The 24,268-nt window shown below is 39.0% G+C and overlaps 1 protein-coding gene across 1 annotated transcript in view; it reads left to right on the plus strand.

Annotated features, from left to right (window-relative positions):
- ADAM7 (ADAM metallopeptidase domain 7) overlaps window positions 1-4,216 on the plus strand; it is a 32,718-nt gene extending 28,502 nt beyond the window's left edge. The window contains 6 exon segments of the mRNA XM_060153235.1: window positions 663-743; window positions 1,871-1,949; window positions 2,475-2,560; window positions 2,562-2,581; window positions 3,170-3,270; window positions 4,095-4,216. Of these exon segments, the coding sequence (XP_060009218.1) occupies window positions 663-743; window positions 1,871-1,949; window positions 2,475-2,560; window positions 2,562-2,581; window positions 3,170-3,270; window positions 4,095-4,216 (489 nt within the window).
- The last annotated feature ends 20,052 nt before the right edge of the window (window positions 4,217-24,268 follow it).

Below are 24,268 nucleotides of genomic sequence, written 5' to 3' on the forward strand. Positions count from 1 at the left end.
GTGGGTTAATTAGGTTGTTTGTGGTCATCTCACACGTATAAGAGTACCTAAAGTCATCACGATATACACTTTAAATATATACAATTTTTAATTGTTAATTATACCTCAATAGAGTTGGAAAAACATTTCCAGATGTAAGCTTTTTTCTAAAGAAACAGGTAAAACTAAAAATAACAGGTGACAAATAAATGAGCTAAGATAAGCCAGGCAATAACCACAAGCAACACAACAACAGTAATTTGGTCATAAAACCTACCCCCCAAAACGAGCATAATTTAAAACGAAAGTAATAAGTATAAATAAGAAGATTAATTGATTCTGACAAAATGCCCAACCAGCAACTGTGAAATAAATGACCATAGATCCTTATCAAATCAGAAAAAAACCTCATAGAAGTAATAGAAGAAATTGCTGCAATTACAATGGTGGAATCTTTGATAGATTAACATTTGAAGAATTAATAAGGACATAGACATTATAATAATTAATGTTTGTATACAACAGTATTTGAATGTGCAGTACACATTTCAAATAACCACTGAATATTTATAGAGGATTTCTTCTTCCACAGAAGATTCTACATGTGGTTTTTCACAACAGAACAAATGATGCAAATTCTAAGAGCAAGTAATTCTAATTCATCTTGGTGACTTCATTTCTAGGTGTGCAGCAATGGTGAATGTGTGACTACTGCACAGGCCTACAATTCAACCAACTGCTCCTCTCAGTGCAATGAAAATTCTGTAAGGTTTGACTCCTTTTAAAATTAGTGTCTTACCAGTCATTTATTTACACAAGACTTCATTCCTGAGCCCATGTATAAGTGCAGGTGTGCGCATGAGCGTGTATGTATGTATGTATATACGTACGTATAGTGATTTTTAAATAAAATATGCATTTGGGATCCATTTTTTCATGTATCGTCAATAATATTGATCCAAAAGCCAAACCAAGTATTATACATAGATAATGCCAGTGTTGCAAGTATATGTCTTATCATTGGACTGGTAATCTAGAAACCCAGGAGCTTACATATGAATGAAGTTTAAACCTGAAGTTTAACATTGGATCTATCATAATTTCACTTACAGTTAAATTACACCAATATCAACATTAGCCTAAAGCTTTTGAGAAAAACAATAAAAGCAATTTTTTTCACTCATTTAACACTGTTCAATACTAGCAGTACCTAGCAGTTTGCATGTGTGTGTAACATCTTTCCTAAGCCAAATTAATCAGTAACACGTATATAGAGTTGTACTCTTTCAATTATTTTACATATATATTAAATTTTAAAAGCTTCATAACAACATTAAAAGATAACTACTATTTCTATGCCCACTTTTAGAGATGGTGAACCAGTCACACTGATGGTATGTGCAAGGAAAAGCTGAGAATTCAGTACAGAGTGTGTGTTCTCAACCATTACACAATGCTCTTTGATGAACTAAACATTATGCCATCACTCTTTTCCCACGTTAATATTATCTCACTGTTACTAAGCCTAGTTAGAGTCTCCTCTTTGGCTATGACATGTCCAGCTCTAGCCGGGCTGTTCATTTAATAAGATTTATGGCTTCTGGAAAAATAAGTCAAACTACCTGGCTCATCTGGTTTTGAATTTGTCAGGATCATTCTCTTGTTCCAAGGCCATCTTCAAAGACAGCTGCTCCTTGTATTTTGTTTGCTTATTTTTCCCAACGTTGATTTTGGTATGTTTAGTTAATTAATCAATAAAAAGTTCATGAGCGCGTGGGTGTGTGTATTTTTGGGTGTGTGTGTTTGATGTAGAGCTGGCACTAAGCTAAATGAGCTGCAAAACACAACTTACCTCAGTCCTTTGATGAATTATGATTTACGGCTCTTCCAGGTGGATGACGGTGAACTTGAGTGCCAGTGTGAGGCAGTACAGGCATCTGCGGAATGGGAGGAAACCTTAAATGTTACCAGCGAGCATCCTGGATTAATATAATATCCTTCATATATCAAAAGCCTCACCAGTGAGAATGCTTTTTGCTTATATTCTAAGTCCACTGCACATATGTTGTATTTCTGTATGGATTTGTATGGTCTTCTTGGTACATTGGATATTTAAATACCCAAGTTTGAATTTACTAAAATTTCTTTTTAGAATGAACGTATCTCCTTCTAGTTAAATTTGGATGAGTTCTTCTAAGAACCCGTAACACAGTAAGGCCTTTTCTATAGTCAATAACTGACAATCCAACTTTTCCTGCTGACTGTGATTCCCTTAAACACAATGGAATCTTGGGTGGAGTGTTAATTGTTAATACAGATAATAATTTGTGCAATGTTTTGGTCTTTTACTTTATTAAAAAAAATAACCGGTGGAGGGAGAATTAAAGCCCTTTAAGGAAGGAATAAGCAGAATTGTAACAGCTCAGTTAAGTGTTAATATTCCATCGTCCTAAAGTTGATGTCCTGGCTGAAGTTCATGTGTCTTAATGTTACAGATATCTCCATCCTGGTGGTTGGGCTCATCCTGGTTATTATTGGTGTTGTGGTTGTCATAGTATTAATTCGTTACAAAAAATGTATTTAAGTTGAAGCAAGTTCAAAGGTATGTCTGTATTCTCTGTGTGTTGAAGGGGACCATGACTGAGACTATGTAAGCTTTATGGCCATAGAGATGGGAGAAAAGTATAAGCCTCTTACTGAAGGCCAAGTAGATTAGTAATAAGTCAGGCTTTTACACACTTTGCTCTCATTGAAATGTTTATCCCAGTGACTCCCAAACTTTGCTGCACACTGGAATCAAAAGGGATTTAGGATTGACATACATATACTACTATGTATAAAATAGATAACTAATGAGAACAGACTGTACAGCACAGGGAACTCTACCCAATGCTCTGTGGTGACCTAAACGGGAAGGAAATCCAAGGAAGAGGGGATCTATGTATACGCGTGGCTGATTTACCTTGCTACACAGCAGAAACTAACACAACACTGTAAAGCAACTATACTCCAATTTTTTTTTAAAAGGAGATTTAAAAAAAATACTAAATTTGATTCCTCCATCAGATTTAATTGTTATAGAGTGTAACATGAGTATCAGTCTTTAAAAAATCTCCGAGATGATTTAGTATTAACCACTGGCTTACCTCATACTTTAGCTGGTATCAACATTCAATTCCTTTCTTGACAGCCCACCGAGAGAAACCCTAGGAGTGGAGAATAAAGGATACTTTGGTGATGAGCAGCAGACAAGGACTGAGTCCATCTTACCTGATATTCACCCCCCTACATGTAAGAAAATATCATTCGCACTAGTTAATCAATTTAAAAAGTAGTTGTATGTATGTGTGAAGTGGAACTATCCCTAAGCTAAGTGAAGTGGGAAATGCAGAATGGTCTAACCTGATTCCACACCAATAACCTTCCGTTGACAGGTGGGGAAGGAGAGGATGGCAGGACTCAAACATACCAAGACACTATTTCAGAGCAGAATATATTGGTTAAATAAAATACTAATTTGTGCATGACTGGAAAAATGTACAAGCATAAACCATATTCTGGGATATGAAACAAATCTTAATAAATTTAAAAGAATTGGGGTCATACAAAATATGTTCTCAAAATAAAATTCTATTAGAGATCAGTATCAGAAAAATACTGGGAAAACATCTTTTTCTCGTAAAAAGTTTAAAATGTACAACACTAAACGATGGTGTTAAGAGATAAATATTTGGGGGTAAAAGTGTAATCACATGCAAGGAGGAGGTCATTATTTTAAGTTGGGAAAGTGGCTAATTTGGGGGGAGGAAGTGGGTGACAGTAATGATAGGAAACTTGAAATGGCAAAGTTTTATTCCTTAATCAGTGCAGTGATTGCAAGGATATTTACCTTAAATGTTTCATTAAGCCATGAATCTGTTTTGTGTGTGCTTTTTATCTGTATTGTATTTTCCCAAGAAATGACTAAAAATGAATAAGGGTAACAATGGCAATTATTAGTGGGGATATAGAGAGTAAAAACTCTCGTAAAAGCTAATGAAACTTTAAATGGTACAACCAATAGGTAAAATTCATACTATACCCTAAACGTGATCATACACATTCGTCTAATCCAGCAATTCCTGTCATTATGAACACACCGAACAGAAATGTGTACATGTGTATATCGGAAAACATCAACAATAATGTTCCAACACCATTATTTGCAAAAAGTGAAAATAATACGAATGTCCAATAACGCTACAGGGAAGGAAAAACGAACAAACTACTGACATTTACAACATACTATTGTATGTGATATCTTACTGTCACATACTCTTAGACAACACACCAAGCCTAAAAGCAAACTATGATTCAACTTATATAAATTCAAACTGACAAAACTACTCTATGGTATTAGAAGTCAGGGTAGTCGTACCACAGGGAAGATTTTCAGAGGGAACGGTTAAAGTTTTATGTTTTTTTTTGTTTTTGTTTTTTTTATTTTTATTTTTTATTTTTTTAATTTTTTTACATCTTTATTGGGGTATAATTGCTTTACAATGGTGTGTTAGTTTCTGCTTTATAACAAAGTGAACCAGTCATACATAAACATATGTTCCCATATGTCTTCCCTGTTGCGTCTCCCTCCCTCCCACCCTCCCCATCCCACCCCTCCAGGCTGTCACAAAGCACCGAGCCAATATCCCTGTGCCATGCGGCTGCTTCCCACTAGCTATCTACCTTACTGCGTTTGTTAGTGTGTATATGCCCATGACTCTCTCTCGCCCTGTCACAGCTCACCCTTCCCCCCCCCATAACCTCAAGTCCGTTCTCTAAGAGGTCTGCGTCTTTATTCCTGCTTTACCCCTAGGTTTTTCATGACATTTTTTTTTCTTAAATTCCATATATATGTGTTAGCATACGGTATTTGTCTCTCTCTTTCTGACTTACTTCACTCTGTATGACAGACTCTAGGTCTATCCACCTCATTACAAATAGCTCAATTTCGTCGCTTTTTATGGCTGAGTAATATTCCATTGTATATATGTGCCACATCTTCTTTATCCATTCATCCGATGACGGGCACTTAGGTTGTTTCCATCTCCGGGCTATTGTAAATAGAGCTGCAATGAACATTTTGGTACATGTCTCTTTTTGAATTATGGTTTTCTCAGGGTATATGCCCAGTAGTGGGATTGCTGGGTCATATGGTAGTTCTATTTGTAGCTTTTTAGGGAACCTCCATACTGTTCTCCACAGTGGCTGTATCAATTTACATTCCCACCAACAGTGTAAGAGGGTTCCCTTTTCTCCACACCCTCTCCAGCATTTATTGTTTCTAGATTTTTTGATGATGGCCATTCTGACTGGTGTGAGATGATCATCTCATTGTAGTTTTGATTTGCATTTCTCTAATGATTAGTGATGTTGAGCATTCTTTCATGTGTTTGTTGGCAGTCTGTATATCTTCTTTGGAGAAATGTCTATTTAGGTCTTCTGCCCATTTTTGGATTGGGTTGTTTGTTTTCTTGTTATTGAGCTGCATGAGCTGCTTGTAAATTTTGGAGATTAATCCTTTGTCGGTTGCTTCATTTGCAAACATTTTCTCCCATTCTGAGGGTTGCCTTTTGGTCTTGTTTATGGTTTCCTTTGCTGTGCAAAAGCTTTGAAGTTTCATTAGGTAGGTTTTATGTTTTGATCTGGGTGGGGTTCGGTTACCCATAGGTGCTCATTTTTAAAAATTCACCCACCTCATACTTTCTGTTTGTACATTTCTTTGTGTATCTTTTACATTAAAAGTTTATTAAAATGACACCCACAGCAATACATGAAAACCTAATAAAAAAGCTGACAATCCTGTAAAAGTCGCTGCAAGCAGTGGCTTGTTCAGCACCTTTAACAACAGCTATGATTTCCAAAGCATTTGATTCAGTGGAAAAAAAAAAAAAATGTGAGCGCTGGTTAGGAAGCTACAAAAGCATTCCTTTTAAAAAAGTTAACCAGTGAGGAAAGAATTTGCGATAAGATTATACCGATGAAACTGCCCACTAGGACCTAAGTCTTGAAGGAAGTATGAACTGATCCTTGTTAGATGCAAATGCCAATGAAAATATAATGGTGCTAGTATTTTAAAATTAGGATTTTTTTTTTTTTTGGTTTTGCTCCACGGCTCCAGAGATTTTGAATGCTTTACCCCAACTCTCCATGTCCCAAAAGCCCTGTACAATATTACAGAACAAGCTCCCACCCTACCCCCAGGAACACATATATGACATTATAGTAGAAAGGCTTTTACTGAACTTCTCTTACTTATGTCTGTATAGTTACCCTTTCTCTGGTAATATGATGGTTGATCATTTTTATCCAATCATACATTTTATTATGCCAGTGGTGACCCAAATCAACAACTCTACATTGTCCACGCAAATGAAAGGAAAATATTGTGTAATAATTTTTTAAGCTTACACTGAGATTTTCTGATATGAGAACACAGGATGCTAACATCAGGTTTAAATAAGAAACTGAATGTAAATGCACTTAGCACCGTGTCTGGTATATATTCAGCACTTAATATGTGTTAAGTGTCTACTATGCCTCATGCACTGTCGCAGTATCTTTCCTAATTACATTTTCTTTAAATTAATGTGCAAAACAGTTGCACTCCCAGAGAAGGGATTCAGGTGAAGTTAGCCTGAGCATATGATCAATGATAGTCACCAGAGGTTCAAATAGAGCCTGGGGCATATTTATATTGAATACAAAATCCTTAAGGGCTTTTTGGATTTTTAGTTAAATGGGGGAACTTAGAAGAAGAGCTTATATTTGTTAAATATATGAATGAATTTAATTAACCATATAGCATAATATATTATAAATGTAGATTGTATAGGACAGTTTGGGTCCTTGAATCTCTTGTTTAGGTTTTTTGTATTATTTGTCATAAAATTATATGAATAATAATGATTTAGCTGACTCCTGTCTGATACATTAGTTACCCATCAAAGGCCAGTTCTCAGCAAAATTGTGGTTTGGAAAAGATCTGTGTTTGGTGTCCTTTCCCAGTCACATTAATGATATTTGGTTAGCTTTTCTGTCTGGTACCCAGTGCCTCTCCTAGATCCTGTTTCCACTGAACCATGCTGCCTGGTTGTATTAATGTCCACGGTTTGGGGGGGGGGCTGTTAAAAGAAAGCACTTCAAAAAGGGTAACTTCGTCAGGGCACATCTGCATTACAATAGTAAGTTCTGGAAATCCTCACAGACCTCCAAGGTCCAAAGGGATGTGCCTGGTTGTGGAATTTCAGGCATGCAGACAATTAGAGACTCTAAGATTTGGAAGTTAATAGACTGACCTTGAGCTACTCATATCATAACATGTAAAGAAACTCCCACTCTTATACGTATGCTTGATTTTCAGATAAGTTGTTAGACTCATCCATCGCAAGAGAACAACCTAGGCAAGAATATGGTCTCTGTGTGTTTCAATATCTGTACATTTACTAGGACTGTATCCTAGAGACGACTAGCAAATGTATTCTGTAGGCTTGGAAAACAGTCATAGTTGTTTGAGCCCTAACTGCAGGTTAAGAGTATCTCTTTTCGTCAGCCAAGAACTGCAGAGTCCTCGGAGAGACTTCAACCAGTTTCTTGAGTCCGCACTACATCACGCTGGTATGGTCCCTTGGCTCTTTTCTGTTGGTTGTGCTAGTCTGTGTACATTTCACTAATAATCTTGGTACCACTCATTGGTCCCTTGAAAATTTCCAACAGTATAACATGGCTCTCTGACTTGAGGCAGAAACAGGAACTTCCTACTTCTCAGCAGGGCTGGGATTAGGGTGGTAAAGAGCACAGTGACTCTTGTAAGTACACAGTCAGATACCGTCATTATTTTAATACTGACTGTGCTCATCATGAATTCTTGGGAATTAGTTCTGATTTTTTTTTAAAAAACAACACATTAACGTATTATTGATTGTGATCACAGAGTTTGTTTGTACCCCTTAAATGCTGCTCCTGGGACAAATGCCTTGCTCACCTCGCCCTGGTCCCAGCCCTGGTTCTCAGGGGTCAAATCCAATGACAGCTTCCAGAGAGGCCTTGATCAGCAGAGGGCTTTCCGCTAACTGAGGAGATGTCTTCCCTGAATAAATATTGATGAGAAAGAAACAAATTAGCTAAATCAGCCCACACATGCACAAGAGACACGGAGCCAAAAAAGAGATATTACCAGGTTTCTAAGAGCCCCTGTACCACTGGAATCTTTATCTACACCTGTATCCTCAAGGTCACACAGAACACTTCTTATTCAGAACTGGACGCAGAAATCACCGAGATTCTCAACTACATCTTTGTAAACTCAGCAATTCTCATTACGCATTGTTCAATGGCCAGAAGGGTGTGATTAAGGTAGTGTTCAGTCTGTGGCTCCACAGAATCTGCCTGTCACACAAAAGGGTCTCAGAACGCGCTGTATAATTAGGGTGGCACGGAATGAGCATATCTCCCCATGCCCTGCTCCACCAGCACGGTCCCTATTTATAAATTGGTTTTACTGGGATTTCAACTGAGATTTTTTTTGAATGAAACCTCTAGTACTTGAAAAATGTTTGGCAATCTTCTTACCAAATATATTGTTGGAGAGAGTTACAACCAGGATAACAAGGAAACATGGCTTTTGATAAAACTTCACTTATCCTGAACTATCATTGCCTCACCCCACCCCCATCCCCTCCATTCCCTAGCGATTTACAGTCTTAGGTTTTTCATGGATCAAAAAGAGGTGGTCTGTGTGTATATGTGCTCATGTGTATGTGTGCCTGTGTGTGAAATCTGGTTTGGTTCCTGACACAGATTTTTCAAATGCTAGCCTCCTTTTGTGTTCTTTGTCTACTCATTGATTGGAGAGATCCTCTGTTCTTATCAAAAGATAAGGAAGGTTGAAATTGTTTCCCCTGATATGTTTAAATTTCTAACTGATAATTCAGCAGTGCATGTTTTAGTCCAAGAGTTTTCAACTTGACTGAAGGAGCAAGCTAGAATTCAACAGTGTCAGAGTCTGAACACATTTTGGAAATAACAACAAAAACAAAATTTCTTTCTCAAACTTTTCTTGGTTAGAGTATACATACCCATGGGTTCTCATGAGGTATTTTAAAGGACATAACAGTACTGGTAATCATAGAAAAGGTATCCTTTCTAATGGAACAGTTTTTTTCATGATTACTTTGTCCAAGTTTTCACTTACAAATCAATAACTGACTATGCCCGAGGGATGATTTCACTTTTGAATTATTAGGTCTGATGTCAGAATATTTATCAAAAAATTGTGATTTTTGCCAAAGGGAGACAAAATGAGCATTCAGAGTTTTTCTTTTCATTCCTTCATTCAACCATTCAGTGACTTTTGTTGAGTCCCTGCAATGTACTGGGTTAATGTGAAGCTTTCCCCAAGAAAGCATTCTTACTGGAACTACTGCCCAATACACTTTCCCTGTTGGGATGGAGAAGACAAGACTTTTCTAATGGTCCCTCCACTCCACAAGGATGAACCTGTCTCATACTGGGGAGTAGAAAGAGATGCTCCTTAGTGCAAGCAAACTGGCTTCTTGTATTGAAAAATAAAATGATTTTCTTTCTTTTGTGATAGGCTTGTTGATTTTATTTTATAATGACGGCTTAATTAGCCATGGCTAAGGCGATCTGGGAGAATGTGAATAAATGAAGTACAAGAGAATCCAGAAAGGTTACTGTAATTAGTAGATATAAATGAAATATAACATGTTTATAGATTTGGCAGAAAACAATTTACTTCTAACCATCTCTTTTTATTTAGAGCTTGAAATTGGATATCCAAAACGGCCGTGCAAGGCTAGGCTGAGGATTCCGGATGCAAGATCGTCTTAACCTTCCCTAGATGTTTGCTACACATATTTCTGGTAGTTTTTCAAATGTTTTTTATCCAGACAGAAAACGGTGAAAAGAAACAACATCTTCTGTAATATTTACCTGTAGAATGGCATAGACATAGGCTACCAAAAAAATCTACCATTTTTCAAATGCTCCTTAATACAAAAAATAGTCTTCTTGTTCTAGGATTTTCTTACAAACATTAATCTAATTACTTAAAAAAAAAAAAGAGTCAAAACTTAGAGGACAGTAAATTACAACGCTGAGTCTAAGAAGTAAAACATCTCTTATAACAGGTTATTTCTTTGGGAACATAAAAGTACTTATCTTAATTTGGACCTGACATAATTACCATTAATTATGGCTTAAATGAACTTCTCTCCTGCAGAGATGCCAAGGAAATCTGTGCAGGAAACATCAGATTCCACTAGTTAATTAAAAGGTGAAAGAAGGAAAAGAATAGTCACTTTAACTACAAAAATCCTTCTTAAACTTGTGGTGGCAGCCAAAGAGGACATGAAATGCTCCTGTTAATTCTAAATGACTAGAAGTTAATTCAAAATCCCTTATTTTTTAGAATTCCTTAAGAACTTGACAGAAAAGTCAGAGCATTACAAAAATTTCAGAAAATTGACTCCAACAGAGAAGAAAGACAATTCCCACGAAGGGCTTTTGAGATCCTTACAATATACGGGTTTGAGCACTTCCTGTGCAATTTCTGCACTGTTTCCTTCCCTGCCTGTCAGTTGACGGTGATGCGCGGGATTGTCCTGGGAATGATTTCAGCTCCTTCTTATATGGGGGCTCCTCAAAGCGTTCTCATGGGTTCTCTATTTTCTTTTTTGTTAACTGCTAAAGCTATCTGCAATTATTTTTTCACTTACTGAAATAAAGTTTTCAAGGGCTTAACTGCAAATTTTCTGATTCCATGAAATAAAGACTGCAAATCAAAGAAGAAAGCTGATGGTTCTTGGTGAATTTCTGTGGCTCTGCTGACTGGTTGATGGGAAGAGTGAGTGAAATCAGCAAAGGACAGCAGTGACTCAGCACTTTGTACCTAGTGTGCTTTCAAAAAGCATCTGTTTTTTCTAATCAAAGCTATTCCTTTAAGAAACAAAACTGGAACCTTGGATGGGCAATGCATTCATGCACCAAGGGCATTTACCAGCCTGTGGTAATGAAACAAGGTTTCACAGTATATATTGATAGGTGTTATAGATTTAATTTGTCCCATTTTCCAGAGTGACATGAGTCTGGTCTTGGTAGGAGATACAGAGTCTGCCTCTGTGCTCTGGCCTCCACAAAAGTGCCTGTCTCCTGCATATCCTCCACAGGATAAGTTGGACACTTAAAAAAGAGATGATGAATAGTTACCTGATTAAAATAAATCTTTATATGTAAAAAAAAAAAGAAAGAAACAATACCGATAAAGGCATGCTTAATGCAAAATATACTAATTGAAATATTTTATGTAAATTTTTGAGAAAAGAGAAATTCCATATCATATACACTAGCCTCATTAAAGCAAACAAAATTTTTGAGAAAAGAGAAATTCCATATCATATACACTAGCCTCATTAAAGCAAAGCATGTCCAAGACAAATATCATATGATATTGCTTATATGTGGAATCTAAAAAAAAAATGGTACAGATGAACTTATTTACAGAACAAATAGTCACAGATGTAGAAAACAAACTTATGGTTGGCAGGGGAAGTGGGGGTGGGGGGTGGGGGGGAAGCAGGGGTCAGGGGGAGGGTTAAATTGGGAGACTGGGATTGAGATATACACACTACTATATATAAAACAGATAACTAATAAGGACCTATTGTATAGCACAGGGAACTCTACTCAATACTCTGTAATGACCTATATGGGAAAAGAATCTAAAGAAGAGTGGATGTATGTATAGGTATAAATGATTCACTTTGCTGTACACCTGAAACTAACACAACACTGTAAATCAACTATAAACAATTTTTTTTTAAAAGACAAAATGAAGGGATGTTCACATATCCATATTTGCCTGAACAATACATGTTGATGAACAATATACATTTTGGTGATATTCCCCCTTTAAAAGAACCATTTTCTTGATTTTTTTTTTTTTTTTATTGTTCCCATATCTCTTTCAGAAAACTCCCCTCATGGTGTCCTTTCCGAGGACATCACTCATGTCCTCTGTCTTGGGCTCCACATTCAGCTAACTACCAATTTCTAGTGATTTCTTTTTTTTTCAAATTTCTTCTCTCCAATTATAAATATGTCTGGAATTCCCTAAGTCCTCCTGCTTCATTGCTTCCTGCCTAGATAATCACTCTAGTCTTCTAATCTGCTTCCCTGTTTTTCAAATAACCCCAGGGGCCTTCTGACAATCGAGCCTGCTTTTAATTTCAGGTGGTATTCACCATGCTTGCCCATACTACTCAACCTGGGCCTTAGAGACTTTACCTACAGTCCTTTCAAATGCTGCCTCTCTCTGCTCTATTTCTTAGGGATCTTCTTCTTCCAATATTGTCTACAGATTAGGAAGCATTTTCACAGCCATCCCCTACTAGTGGGCCCCTTGTAGGCCCAGTTCTGTCCCTGGTTATAGAGCCAGTTATGATTTCATAGCCTTGATATTTCTAGCTCTTGTCACCTCCCAGGGTTTGAATCCTTTCCCTTGAACCCACAGGCACTGACAGAACTCCTGGTGGGAATGGATGTACCTGCTAGACCTACTGTCCGAGCACCTCTGCCTCCCACCTCAGCCCCGTAAGTGCCTTGCTGCCCTGCCACGAATAAATAACCCTTCCTGATGCTAGTACTTGCCTCAACTTAGACGGAGCTTGCTACGGGTCTGGGATGTTGTGTCTTGGGATGCTGGGCTGTGCTTACAGCTGGGTCATGTGCCCTCTGCCCTGGACAGAGGCAGATTTATCGGCAAGCTCATGAAGCTGGGGCTTCAGGGCCCATCACATGCACTGCTCCTTCCAAGACCTTTTATCTAACTTTGTATTTACTTTTTTTTTTTTTTTTTGCGGTACACGGGCCTCTCACTGTTGTGGCCTCTCCCGTTGCGGAGCACAGACTCGGGACGCGCAGGCTCAGCGGCCATGGCTCACAGGCCCAGCTGCTCCGCGGCATGTGGGATCTTCACAGACCGGGGCACGAACCCGTGTCCCCTGCATAGGCAGGCGGACTCTCAACCACTGCGCCACCAGGGAAGCCCTGTATTTACATTTTTTAAGGACATTCAGTGGGCTGGTTTGGGTTGGTGAGCAGGAAGTCAAACGATTGATCAGCAAAAGTGCCGACAGAAAACAAATAGGACAAAGATGCATCTTAGTTAGGCTGAGGTTTAGTCATAGGGAGGGTGAGATTGGACCGACCTGAAATGGGAAGAGGCGGGTATGGGCATGAGAGAAGCATGGCAGGTTTGACAAGCCCCCCACACCATCCCACCCCCACCTGGGGGGTGAGTACCTGAGAGAGCACCACAGAGGAAAATCCAAGGCATGAGTGAAACCCAGCTGAACTCTGACGATGCTCCCCAGCCCAGGCACAGATCAAGGGCAGAGGGCCAAAGGTATATCGGCTCCCAGAATTTGAGCAAAACCGCTGCCCAAACCTCTGACCTGTGAGTGATACAGAACCAGGGAACCCCACAGAAATCAGTAAAATATAAAAAGAAGTCAAACTGAGCAGAGACGTGAGTAGCTGTACATTGCAGGGGGTGGAGGGCAGTTGGGGGATAGATTCTGCAGTTTAACTTCACACAAAATCACTTTAAAAAATTCTCCAGGGCTTCCCTGGTGGCGCAGTGGTTGAGAGTCCGCCTGCCGATGCAGGGAACACGGGTTCCTGCCCCGGTCCGGGAGGATCCCACATGCCGCGGAGCTGCTGGGCCCGTGAGCCATGGCCGCTGAGCCTGCGCGTCCGGAGCCTGTGCTCCGCAACAGGAGAGGCCACAACAGTGAGAGGCCCGCGTACCGCAAAAAAAAAAAAAAAAAAAAAATTCTCCAAAAAAATAAATCAGAATCCGTATTTGTTATAATATATTGTCTAAATGCTACAGTGCCAAGGAATCTCAAGTATATTTTTACGTCATTTCTGCCAGGAATGCAGTGATGGTGACCCAAACGAAAACAAGACAAAACCAGCATTGCCAACAGCATCCATTACAGTCCTGCCTCGGTATCTGTGGAGGATTGGCTCCAGGGCCCCCAAACAAAACTCCTCCCAAGCTCAAGTCTCTTACATAAAACGGCAAAGTATTTGCATATAACCTAAGCATATCCTCCCAGTATACTTTAAGTCATTTCTAGATTACTTGTAATACCCAATACAATGAAAATAGTAGCTTTGTAAATAGTTGTAAATAAAATGTAAATGCTATGTAAATAGTGGCCGGGATGTGGCAAGTTCAAGTTTTGCTTTTTGGAACGTTGTGAATTTTTTAAAAAATATTTTTTCATCCTCAGTTGGTTGAATCCCTGCATGCAGAGCTCATGATTACAAAGGGATGACTGTATTCTCAAATATCAACCAGCTCCATATACCCAATTTGCCTTTTTCTCAAAGCATCTGTACTGACACGAGATTGTGGAATTAAAAAAAATCCACACATTTTAGCACACACATGTGCTAAAACTGGGAAATATATTCTAAAGAAAGGTAATAACCTCCTTATAAACGTGCATATATATGTGGCAGGTCTGTCTGTACCTGACAACCCATCAATGAAGTTCTTAGAATGGTCACTAGGTGGCGACATAGGAAACTAAATCTCCTGTGAGCGGGCAGCTTGCTGGACGATTTCATCCCTTTGTCAGACAACACCAGGCCGTCAAAATCATGACTTTAAATAAACGTACTAAGAAATGTATTAAAGTCCTGTTCTTGATTATTAAGGAGGTAACTCTGTGAATTTAGCCAGACACAACTTCCTGTCTGCCAGGGTCATGGGTTGAGGTAGAAAAATAGGGATCATTATCACTGAACAAAAGGGGAGCTGGGCTGGCAGCCTGAAAGCTATGATTGGAGATTTTAAATTGGAAAGACAAATACTATTTATTCTCAGTTCTGTAATCCAGTCTTCTTGAAGCTGACCTGTCAATAGTCCCAAATAACCCAGTCTCCTGAAGACGCCTGTGAGGTTTTGCTTTTGTTTTTAAATTTTGTATTATCTGTGTACTTATTTTTTAGAAGGCCGGCAGATTAGCCACTTCTGCCATGGAAACTTGAAGAGCTCCCCCTTTTCCAGGGACACCTAATGGATAGAAAATGTCAGGAAAAGCCACAGCCTGTGTGACATGACTTTTTGGTGGACCCTTGATGACAACTGATCATCACCAAAGACTGAGAAACATTGATTAGACTCCTGAGCTCACTGGAAGCTTCCTGATCACTTTCTAACTGAAGGTCAGGCTTTTAAGAAACTCAAAAGCCGTTCTGTAAGGAAGTGGCTGCCTCATGGCCTTGACAGAATCCATTAACATCTTTCTCCAGGAAAAGCGGTAACCGTGAGCTATACGTAATGGATATTGATTGCTAAGGAAAGAAGATACATATAACTTTAAACCTCAGAGGTCTCCAGGAATGAAAGACCTAGAAAAAGATGTCTTCAGCGTCACCCGAGTGCTAGCTCAGAAGAAATTATGCCAGAGCTGTCTTAGAGAATCTTAGATAACTGAATGTAAAACCCAGTGTTCTTGCCATGGATACCAGCAATTTGCTACAAGGAGAGCAAGTACGGCATTTACTGAGTGCACACTCTTTGTTAAGCATTATTCTAAGCACTCCATATGTATAATTTCATTTTAAAATTAAAACAATTCTGAGTGAACTAATATTATTATTCTCATTTTATAGTTTGAGAAAATCAAGGTCAAAAGTCAAATAATCCACCGAAAGAGAGACAGCTGATTCAATTACATAGTCAGGACATCAACCCAGGAAGTCTAACTCCAAAGAGTACGCTTTCAATCACTCCCACGCTGCTGGTGTAAATATACTTTTGATTATATTATAGGGAAAAAGCAGAGACTCCCCCAAATTCAGACTCCTGGAAAGGAAATTAATATATCTCACTCCCATTCTCATTTTCCATCCACCAAACTTCCCACCCTTTGCAGCCTCAGGGACAATGATTCATGGGTTAACACAGCAAGGAAAGAAAAGGGAAGCCAGGCAGCAGAGTCACCTCACGATTTAGCCGATTTACCCTAGTTGAGATGCTGCTGTCCACAGAGAGCTGTGTCTGGGGATACAGCTGAGGCTTTAATAACTTTTGCCGTTCTCCTGGCCACTCCCTAGGGGGTGCTTGTGATCCTGGAATCTTTTCTGTGTTTTACAACTACTTCAGGTTCTGGACGATGCTTTCTCAACAGAACGGGGCTCTCCCTGGGTGATGTTTTAGTTCAGTTTAGCATGCCTGGGAAACAGTCTGATGCTGCCTCCACCATCTGTGTTCAGGGAAGGAAAACCAGCAGAATTATTGACACTTAGCAGCTGATGGGTCATGGGGTGGCAGGCATCAATAAAGAGGCAGAACCCTCTGATGAAGCCTTCTTCCTTGCTCTAATAATAAAAAAAAAAAAATGCCCCAGATGAGTGGTCACCTTTCACAGGTAGGGAAAGAGAGGGTATCTGTACTGCACCCCTTCAGACTCCAGGCACCTGCTAGACCTTTACACACTTCTCCTGGGATGTCCACTGCAAAGTTCTGTGACAACTATTATTTTATAGACAAGGAAACTAACGATAAGTGGTCCCCAGACATACAGGTGTAAACGGGCCTCAGACTAAAAGCATGATCTGAACTGTCACCCATTCCAGTTTTGAGGCTGGAGTGGGTAACAGTCAGGCACCAATGTAACAACAACATAACAGGTCGCTGGTGAACGACCTAAGAGTTTATTCCTGGGGAACGCGACTTTGATCTAGAAAGGGGTTGCCCAACGAAGAGCAGTGGGTGGGCCTGGGTTTTGGCCATAAAGCAACAGATATCAATTTCATTTTTCACACCTTCTCCAGGTTCTTTGAAGTAATGATTAGAGGGAAGAAAATATTCAAAGGTCTGTTGTCATTCCAAAAGGACTCAAAAAAAGGACTTGCTGGATAGAAAAACATGAATCATTTTAGGCAAATCCTCCAGCATTTAAAAATCATTCTCATCCCATATTTAAACTTTTCCATTCCTCACTTTATCAGGATCAGCTTCTCGATATAAAAGTTTATGATGATGACCCGGGAAAGGTGACATTTTTAAAAAAAAGAAGAAATCTGAGGTCCTGACTCTGGAACATGCTTCTTCAGGTCCACCCAGCAAAGTAGCTGGAGATTAGTTTGATCTCAGAAATGTGTGTGATGCTCTCTCTGAAGAGGGACTTAGATTTAGATATCATTATCTTCTGCAGTCTTTAGGCTGCCCAGGAAAGGAAAAGAAATGATCTTCTGAGATTGGTTCAAGATGGCAGAGAAGAAGGACTTGCTCTCACTTCCTCTTGCGAGAGCATCCACATCACAGCTAACTGCTGAACAATCATCAACAGGAAGACACTGGAACTCACCAAAAAAGATACCCCACATCCAAAGACAAAGGAGAAACCACAATGGGATGGTAGGAGGGGCACAATCACAATAAAATCAAATCCCATAACCACTGGGTGGGTGACTCACAAACTGGAGAACAATTCCACAGAAGTCCACCCACTGGAGTGAAAGTTCTGAGCCCAATGTCAGGCTTACCAACCTGAGGGTCCAGCAACTGGAGGAGGAATTCTGAGAGAATTAGACTTTGAAGGCTAGCAGGATTTGATTGCAGGACTTTGACAGGACTGAGGGAAACAGAGACTCCACTCTTGGAGGGCACACACAAAGTAGTGTGCACATCAGGACCCAGGGGAATGAGCAGTGACCCCATAGGAGATTGAACCAGACCTACCTGCTAGTGTTGGAGGGTCTCCTGCAGAGGTGGGGGGTAGCTGTGGCTCACTGCGGGGACAAAGACACTGGCAGCAGAAGTTCTGGGAAGTACTCCTTGGCATGAGCCCTCCCAGAGTCCTCCAATAGCCCCACCAAAGAGCCTGAGGAGGCTTCAGTGTTGGGTCGCCTCAGGCCAAACAACCAACAGGGAGGGAACCCAGCCCCACGCATCAGCAAACGGATTAAAGTTTTACTGAGCTCTGCCCAACAGAGCAACACACAGCTCTACCCACCACCAGTCCCTCCCATCAGGAAACTTGCACAAGCCTCTTAGACAGCCTTATCCACCAGAGGGCAGACAGCAGAAGCAGGAAGAACTACAATCCTGCAGCCTGTGGAACAAAAACCACATTCACAGAAAGACAGACAAGATGAAAAGGCAGAGGGCTATGTACCAGATGAAGGAACAAGATAAAACCCCAGAAAAACAACTAAATGAAGTGGAGATAGGCAACCTTCCAGAAAAAGAATTCAGAATAATGATAGTGAAGATGATCCAGGACCTCAGAAATAGAATGGAGGCAAAGATCAAGAAGGTGCAAGAAATGTTTAACAAAGACCTAGAAGAATTAAAGAACAAACAAACAGAGAGGAACAATACAGTAACAAATGAAAAATACACTAGAAGGAATCAATAGCAGAAAAACTGAGGCAGAAGAACGGATAAGTGACCTGGAAGACAGAGTGGTGGAGTTCACTGCTATGGAACAGAATAAAGAAAAAGAATGAAAAAAAATGAAGACTGCCTAAGAGCCCTCTGGGACAACATTAAATGCAACAAAATTTGCATTATAGGGGTCCCAGAAGGAGAAGAGAAAGAGAAAGGACCAGAGAAAATATCTGAAGAGATTATAGTCGAAAAATTCCCTAACATGGTAAAGGAAATAGCCACACAAGTCCAGGAAGCACAGAGAGTCCGATACAGGATAAACCCAAGGAGAAACACACCAAGACACATAGTAATCGAATTGGCAAGAATTAAAGACAAAGAAAAATTATTGAAAGCAGCAAGGGAAAAATGACAAATAACATACAAGGGAACTCCCATAAGGTTAACAGCTGATTTCTCAGCAGAAACTCTACAAGCCAGAAAGGAGTGGCATGATATACTTAAAGTGATGAAAGGGAAGAACCTACAACCAAGATTACTTCACCCGGCAAGGATCTCATTCAGATTCCATGGAGAAATCAAAAGCTTTACAGACAAGCAAAAGCTAAAAGAATTCAGCACCACCAAACCAGCTTTACAACAAATGCTAAAGGAAATTCTCTAAGTGGGAAACACAAGAGAAGAAAAGGATCTACAAAAACAAACCCAAAACAATTAAGAAAATGGAAATGGTCATAGGAACATACATATCGATAATTACCTTAAAGGTGAAAGGATTAAATGCTCCAACTAAAAGACACAGGCTCGCTGAATGGATACAAAAACAAGACTCATATATATGCTGTCTAAAAGAGACCCACTTCAGACCTAGGGACACATACAGACTGAAAGTGAGGGGATGGAAAAAGATATTCCATGCAAATGGAAATCAAAAGAAAGCTGGAGTAGCAGTACTCATATTAGATAAAATAGACTTTAAAACAAAGAATGTTAGAAGAGACAAGGAAGGACACTACATAATGATCAAGGGATCAATCCAAGAAGAAGATATAGCAACTATAAATATATATGCACCCAACACAGAAGCACCTCAGTACATAAGGCAACTGCTAACAGCTATAAAAGAGGAAATCGACAGTAACACAATAATAGTAGGGGACTTTAACACCTCACTTACACCACTGGACAGATCATCCAAAATGAAAATAAATAAGGAAACAGAAACTTTAAATGACACAACAGACCAGATAGATTTAATTGATATTTATAGGACATTCCATCCAAAAACAGCAGATTACACTTTCTTCTCAAGTGTGCACGAAACATTCTCCAAGACAGATCACATCTTGGGACACAAATCAAGCCTCAGTAAATGTAAGAAAACTGAAATCATATCAAGCATCTTTTCTGACCACATCACTATGAGATTAGAAATGAATTACAAGGAAAAAAACGTAAAAAACACAAACACATGGAGGCTAAACAATACGTTACTAAATAACCAAGAGATCACTGAAGAAATCAAAGAGGAAATCAAAAAATACCTAGAGACAAATGACAGTGAAAACACGACAATCCAAAACCTATGGGATGCAGCAAAAGCAGTTCTAAGAGGGAAGTTTATAGCAATACAAGCCTACCTCAAGAAACAAGAAAAATCTCAAGCAAACAATCTAACCTTACACCTAAAGGAACTAGAGAAAGAAGAACAAAGAAAACCCAAAGCTAGCAGAAGGAAAGAAATCATACAGATCAGAGCAGAAATAAATGAAATAGAAACAAAGAAAACAACAGCAAGGATCAATAAAACTAAAAGCTGGTTCTTTGAGAAGATAAAATTGATAAACCATTAGCCAGACTCATCAAGCAAAAGAAGCAGAGGACTCAAATCAATAAAATTAGAAATGAAAAAGAAGTTACAACAGACACTGCAGAAATACAAAGCATCCTAAGAGACTACTACAAGCAACTCTATGCCAATAAAATGGACAACCTGGAAGAAATGGACAAATTCTTAGAAAGCTATAACCTTCTAAGAATGAACCAGGAAGAAACAGAAAATATGAACAGACCAATCACAAGCAACGAAATTGAAACTGTGATTTAAAATCTTCCAACAAACAAAAGTCCAGGACCAGATGGCTTCACAGGTGAATTCTATCAAACATTTAGAGAAGAACTAACACCCATCCTTCTCAAATGCTTCCAAAAAATTGCAGAGGAAGGAAAACTCCCAAACTCATTCTATGTGGCCACCATCACCCTGATACCAAAACCAGACAAAGATACTACAAAAAAAGAAAATTACAGACCAATATCACTGATGAATATAGATGCAAAAAGCCTCACCAAAATACAAGCAAACAGAATCCAACAACACATTAAAAGGATCATACTCCATGATCAAGTGGGATTTATCCCAGAGATTCAAGGCTTCTTCAATATATGGAAATCAATCAATGTGATACACCATATTAACAAATTGAAGGTTAAAAGCCATATGATCATCTCAATAGGTGCAGAAAAAGCTTTAGACAAAATTCAACACCCATTTATGATAAAAACTCTCCAGAAAGTGGGCATAGAGGGAACCTACCTCAACATAATAAAGGCCATGTACAACAAACCCACAGCAAACATCATTCTCAATGGTGAAAAACTGAAAGCATTTCCTCTAAGATCAGGAACAAGACAAGGATATCCACTCTCACACTACTATTCAACATGGTTTTGGAAGTCCTAGCCATGGCAATCAGAGAAGAAAAAGAAATAAAAGGAATCCAAATAGGAAAAGAAGAAGTAAAGCTGTCACTGTTTGCAGTTTACATGATACTATACATAGAGAATCCTAAAGATGCCACCAGAAAACTACTAGAACTAATCAATGAATTTGGTAAAGTTGCAGGATACAAAATTAATGCACAGAAATCTCTTGCTTTCCTATACACTAGTTATGAAAAATCTTAAAGAGAAATTAAGGAAACAGTCCCATTTACCAATGCAACAAAAAGAATAAAATACCTAGGAATAAACCTACCTAGGGAGACAAAAGACCTGTATGCAGAAAACTATAAGACACTGGTGAAAGAAATTAAAGATGATACAAACAGATGGAGAGATATACCATGTTCTTGGATTGGAAGAATCAATATTGTGAAAATGACTATACTACCCAAAGCAATCTACAGATTCAATGCAATCCCTATCAAATTACCAATGGCATTTTTTAGAGAACTAGAACAAAAAAATCTTAAAATTTTAAAAAATCTTAAATCTTAAAATTTGTATGGAGACACAAAAGATCCCGAATAGTCAAAGCTGTTTTGAGGGAAAAAAACGGAGCTGAAGGAATCAGACTCCCTGACTTCAGACTATACTACAAAGCTACAGTAATCAAGACAATATGGTACTGGCACAAAAACAGAAATATAGATCAATGGAACAGGATAGAAAGCCCACGTACCTATGGTCAACTAATCTATGACAAAGGAGGCAAGGATATACAATGGAGAAAAGACAGTCTCTTCAATAAATGGTGCTGGGATAACTGGACAGCTACATGTAAAAGAATGAAATTAGGACATTCTCTAACACCATACACAAAAATAAATTCAAAATGGATTAGAGACCTAAATGTAAGACCGGACACTATAAAACTCTTAGAGGAAAACATAGGAAGAGCACTCTTTGACATAAATCACAGCAAGATTTTTTTTAATCCACCTCCTACAGTAATGGAAATAAAAACAAAAATAAACCTAATGAAACTTAACAGCTTTTACACAGCAAAGGAAACTACAAACAAGATGAAAAGACAACCCTCAGACTGTGAGAAAATGTTTGCAAATGAATCAACGGACAAAGGATTAATCTCCAAAATATATAAACAGCTCATGCAGCTCAATATTAAAAATACAAACAACCCAATCCAAAAATGGGCAGAATACCTAAACAGACATTTCTCCAAAGAAGACATACAGATGGCCAAGAAGCACATGAAAAGCTGCTCAACATCACTAATTATTAGAGAAATGCAAATCAAAACTGCAGTGAGGTATCACCTCACACCAGTAAGAATGGGCATCATCAGAAAATCTACAAACAACAAATGCTGGAGAGGGTGTGGAGAAAAGGGTAGGGTACCCTCTTGCACTGTTGGTGGGAATGTAAATTGATGCAGCCACTATGGAGAACAGTATGGAGGTTCCTTAAAAAGCTACAAATAGAACTACCATATGACCCAGCAATCTCACTATTGGGCATATACCCTGAGAAAACCATAACTCAAAAAGAGTCATGTACCCCAATGTTCATTGCAGCACTATTTACAATAGCCAGGACAGGGAAGCAACCTAAGTGCCTATCGACAGATGAATGTATAAAGAAGTTGTGGTACACATATACAATGGAATATTACTCAGCCATAAAAAGGAACGAAATTGGGTCATTTGTAGAGACATGGATGGATCTAGGGACTATCATACAGAGTGAAGTAAGTCAGAAGGAGAAAAACAGATATCGTATATTAACGCATATATGTGGAACCTAAAAAAATGGTACAGATGAACCGGTTTGCAGGGCAGAAACTGAGACACAGATGTAGAGAACAAACGTATGGATACAAAGGGGGGAAAGTGGCGGGGGTGGTGGTGGTGGGATGAATTGGGAGATTGGGATTGACATGTATCCACCAATATGTATAAAATGGATAACTAATAAGAACCTGCTATATAAAAATCAATAAAATAAAATTAAAAAAAAAAGAAATGGTCTTCCATGTAGCACACTGAGCACATCTGATGCCTCAGTACTGAGGCACTGCCAAGAAATTCAGAATAGAAGTCAATTCATCCCATCTCATTAGTGATGCTTTGGTGTTTTAACAGGTTTCTATGCTGAAAATCTCACCAGCTGGACCCTGTGCCACTCAACATCCCACCTTCAGAACTGAATTATCAGACACAAGGCCAATGTAATGTCATACTCCTGCCTGGGTTCACTTGGATCTTCAACTGAGAGAACGCTCAGAAAGAAGAGTGAGAAATCTAAAAAAGAGTGGAGATATATATATATATATATGTACATGGATAACTGACTCACTTTGCTGTACAGCAGAAACTAACAAAATATTGTAAAGCAACTATACTCTAATACAAGTGAATTTAAAAAAAAGGGAAAGACGGGGCTTGCCTGGTGGCGCAGTGGTTGAGAGTCCGCCTGCTGATGCAGGGGGCACGGGTTCGTGCCCCGGTCAGGGAAGATCCCACATGCCGCAGAGCGGCTGGGCCCGTGAGCCATGGCCGCTGAGCCTGCGTGCCCGGAGCCTGTGCTCTGCAACGGGAGAGGCCACAGCAGTGAGAGGCCTGTGAACCGCAAAAAAAAAAAAAAAAAAAAAAAAAAAAAAAGGAAAGGAGAGTGATAGAATGAACATCATTTCAGGATCATAGAACAGCCAAAATATGACCTTCTTCACTAGGAACTCCCCCACTCAGTGACACTTCTAAAAGCAAACAAGCAAAAACTAGAAACAGAGACCAATAATCCTTGTAAATTTCAGAGGGGAAAAAAATGGCATAAAAATAACAAAATGAATCACAAATATGGATTGATAGCATTTAGGTTCTTCTTGTTTCATTATCCATTTACTTCATTATTCAACAAGGATTCATTGCACACTTGCTGTGTTGGAGGTATTGTTCTAGGGACATGAAGATATACAGGTGGATAAAGCTCTGCCCTAAGAAACCCAACGCTCACGGGAAAGCAAAACAGGCCTCTAAATGGATGGTCATAAAATAGTGTGATGAAAGGCACAAA

Source organism: Lagenorhynchus albirostris, chromosome 7 (assembly GCF_949774975.1).
Source record: "Lagenorhynchus albirostris chromosome 7, mLagAlb1.1, whole genome shotgun sequence".
NCBI lineage: Eukaryota > Metazoa > Chordata > Mammalia > Artiodactyla > Delphinidae > Lagenorhynchus > Lagenorhynchus albirostris.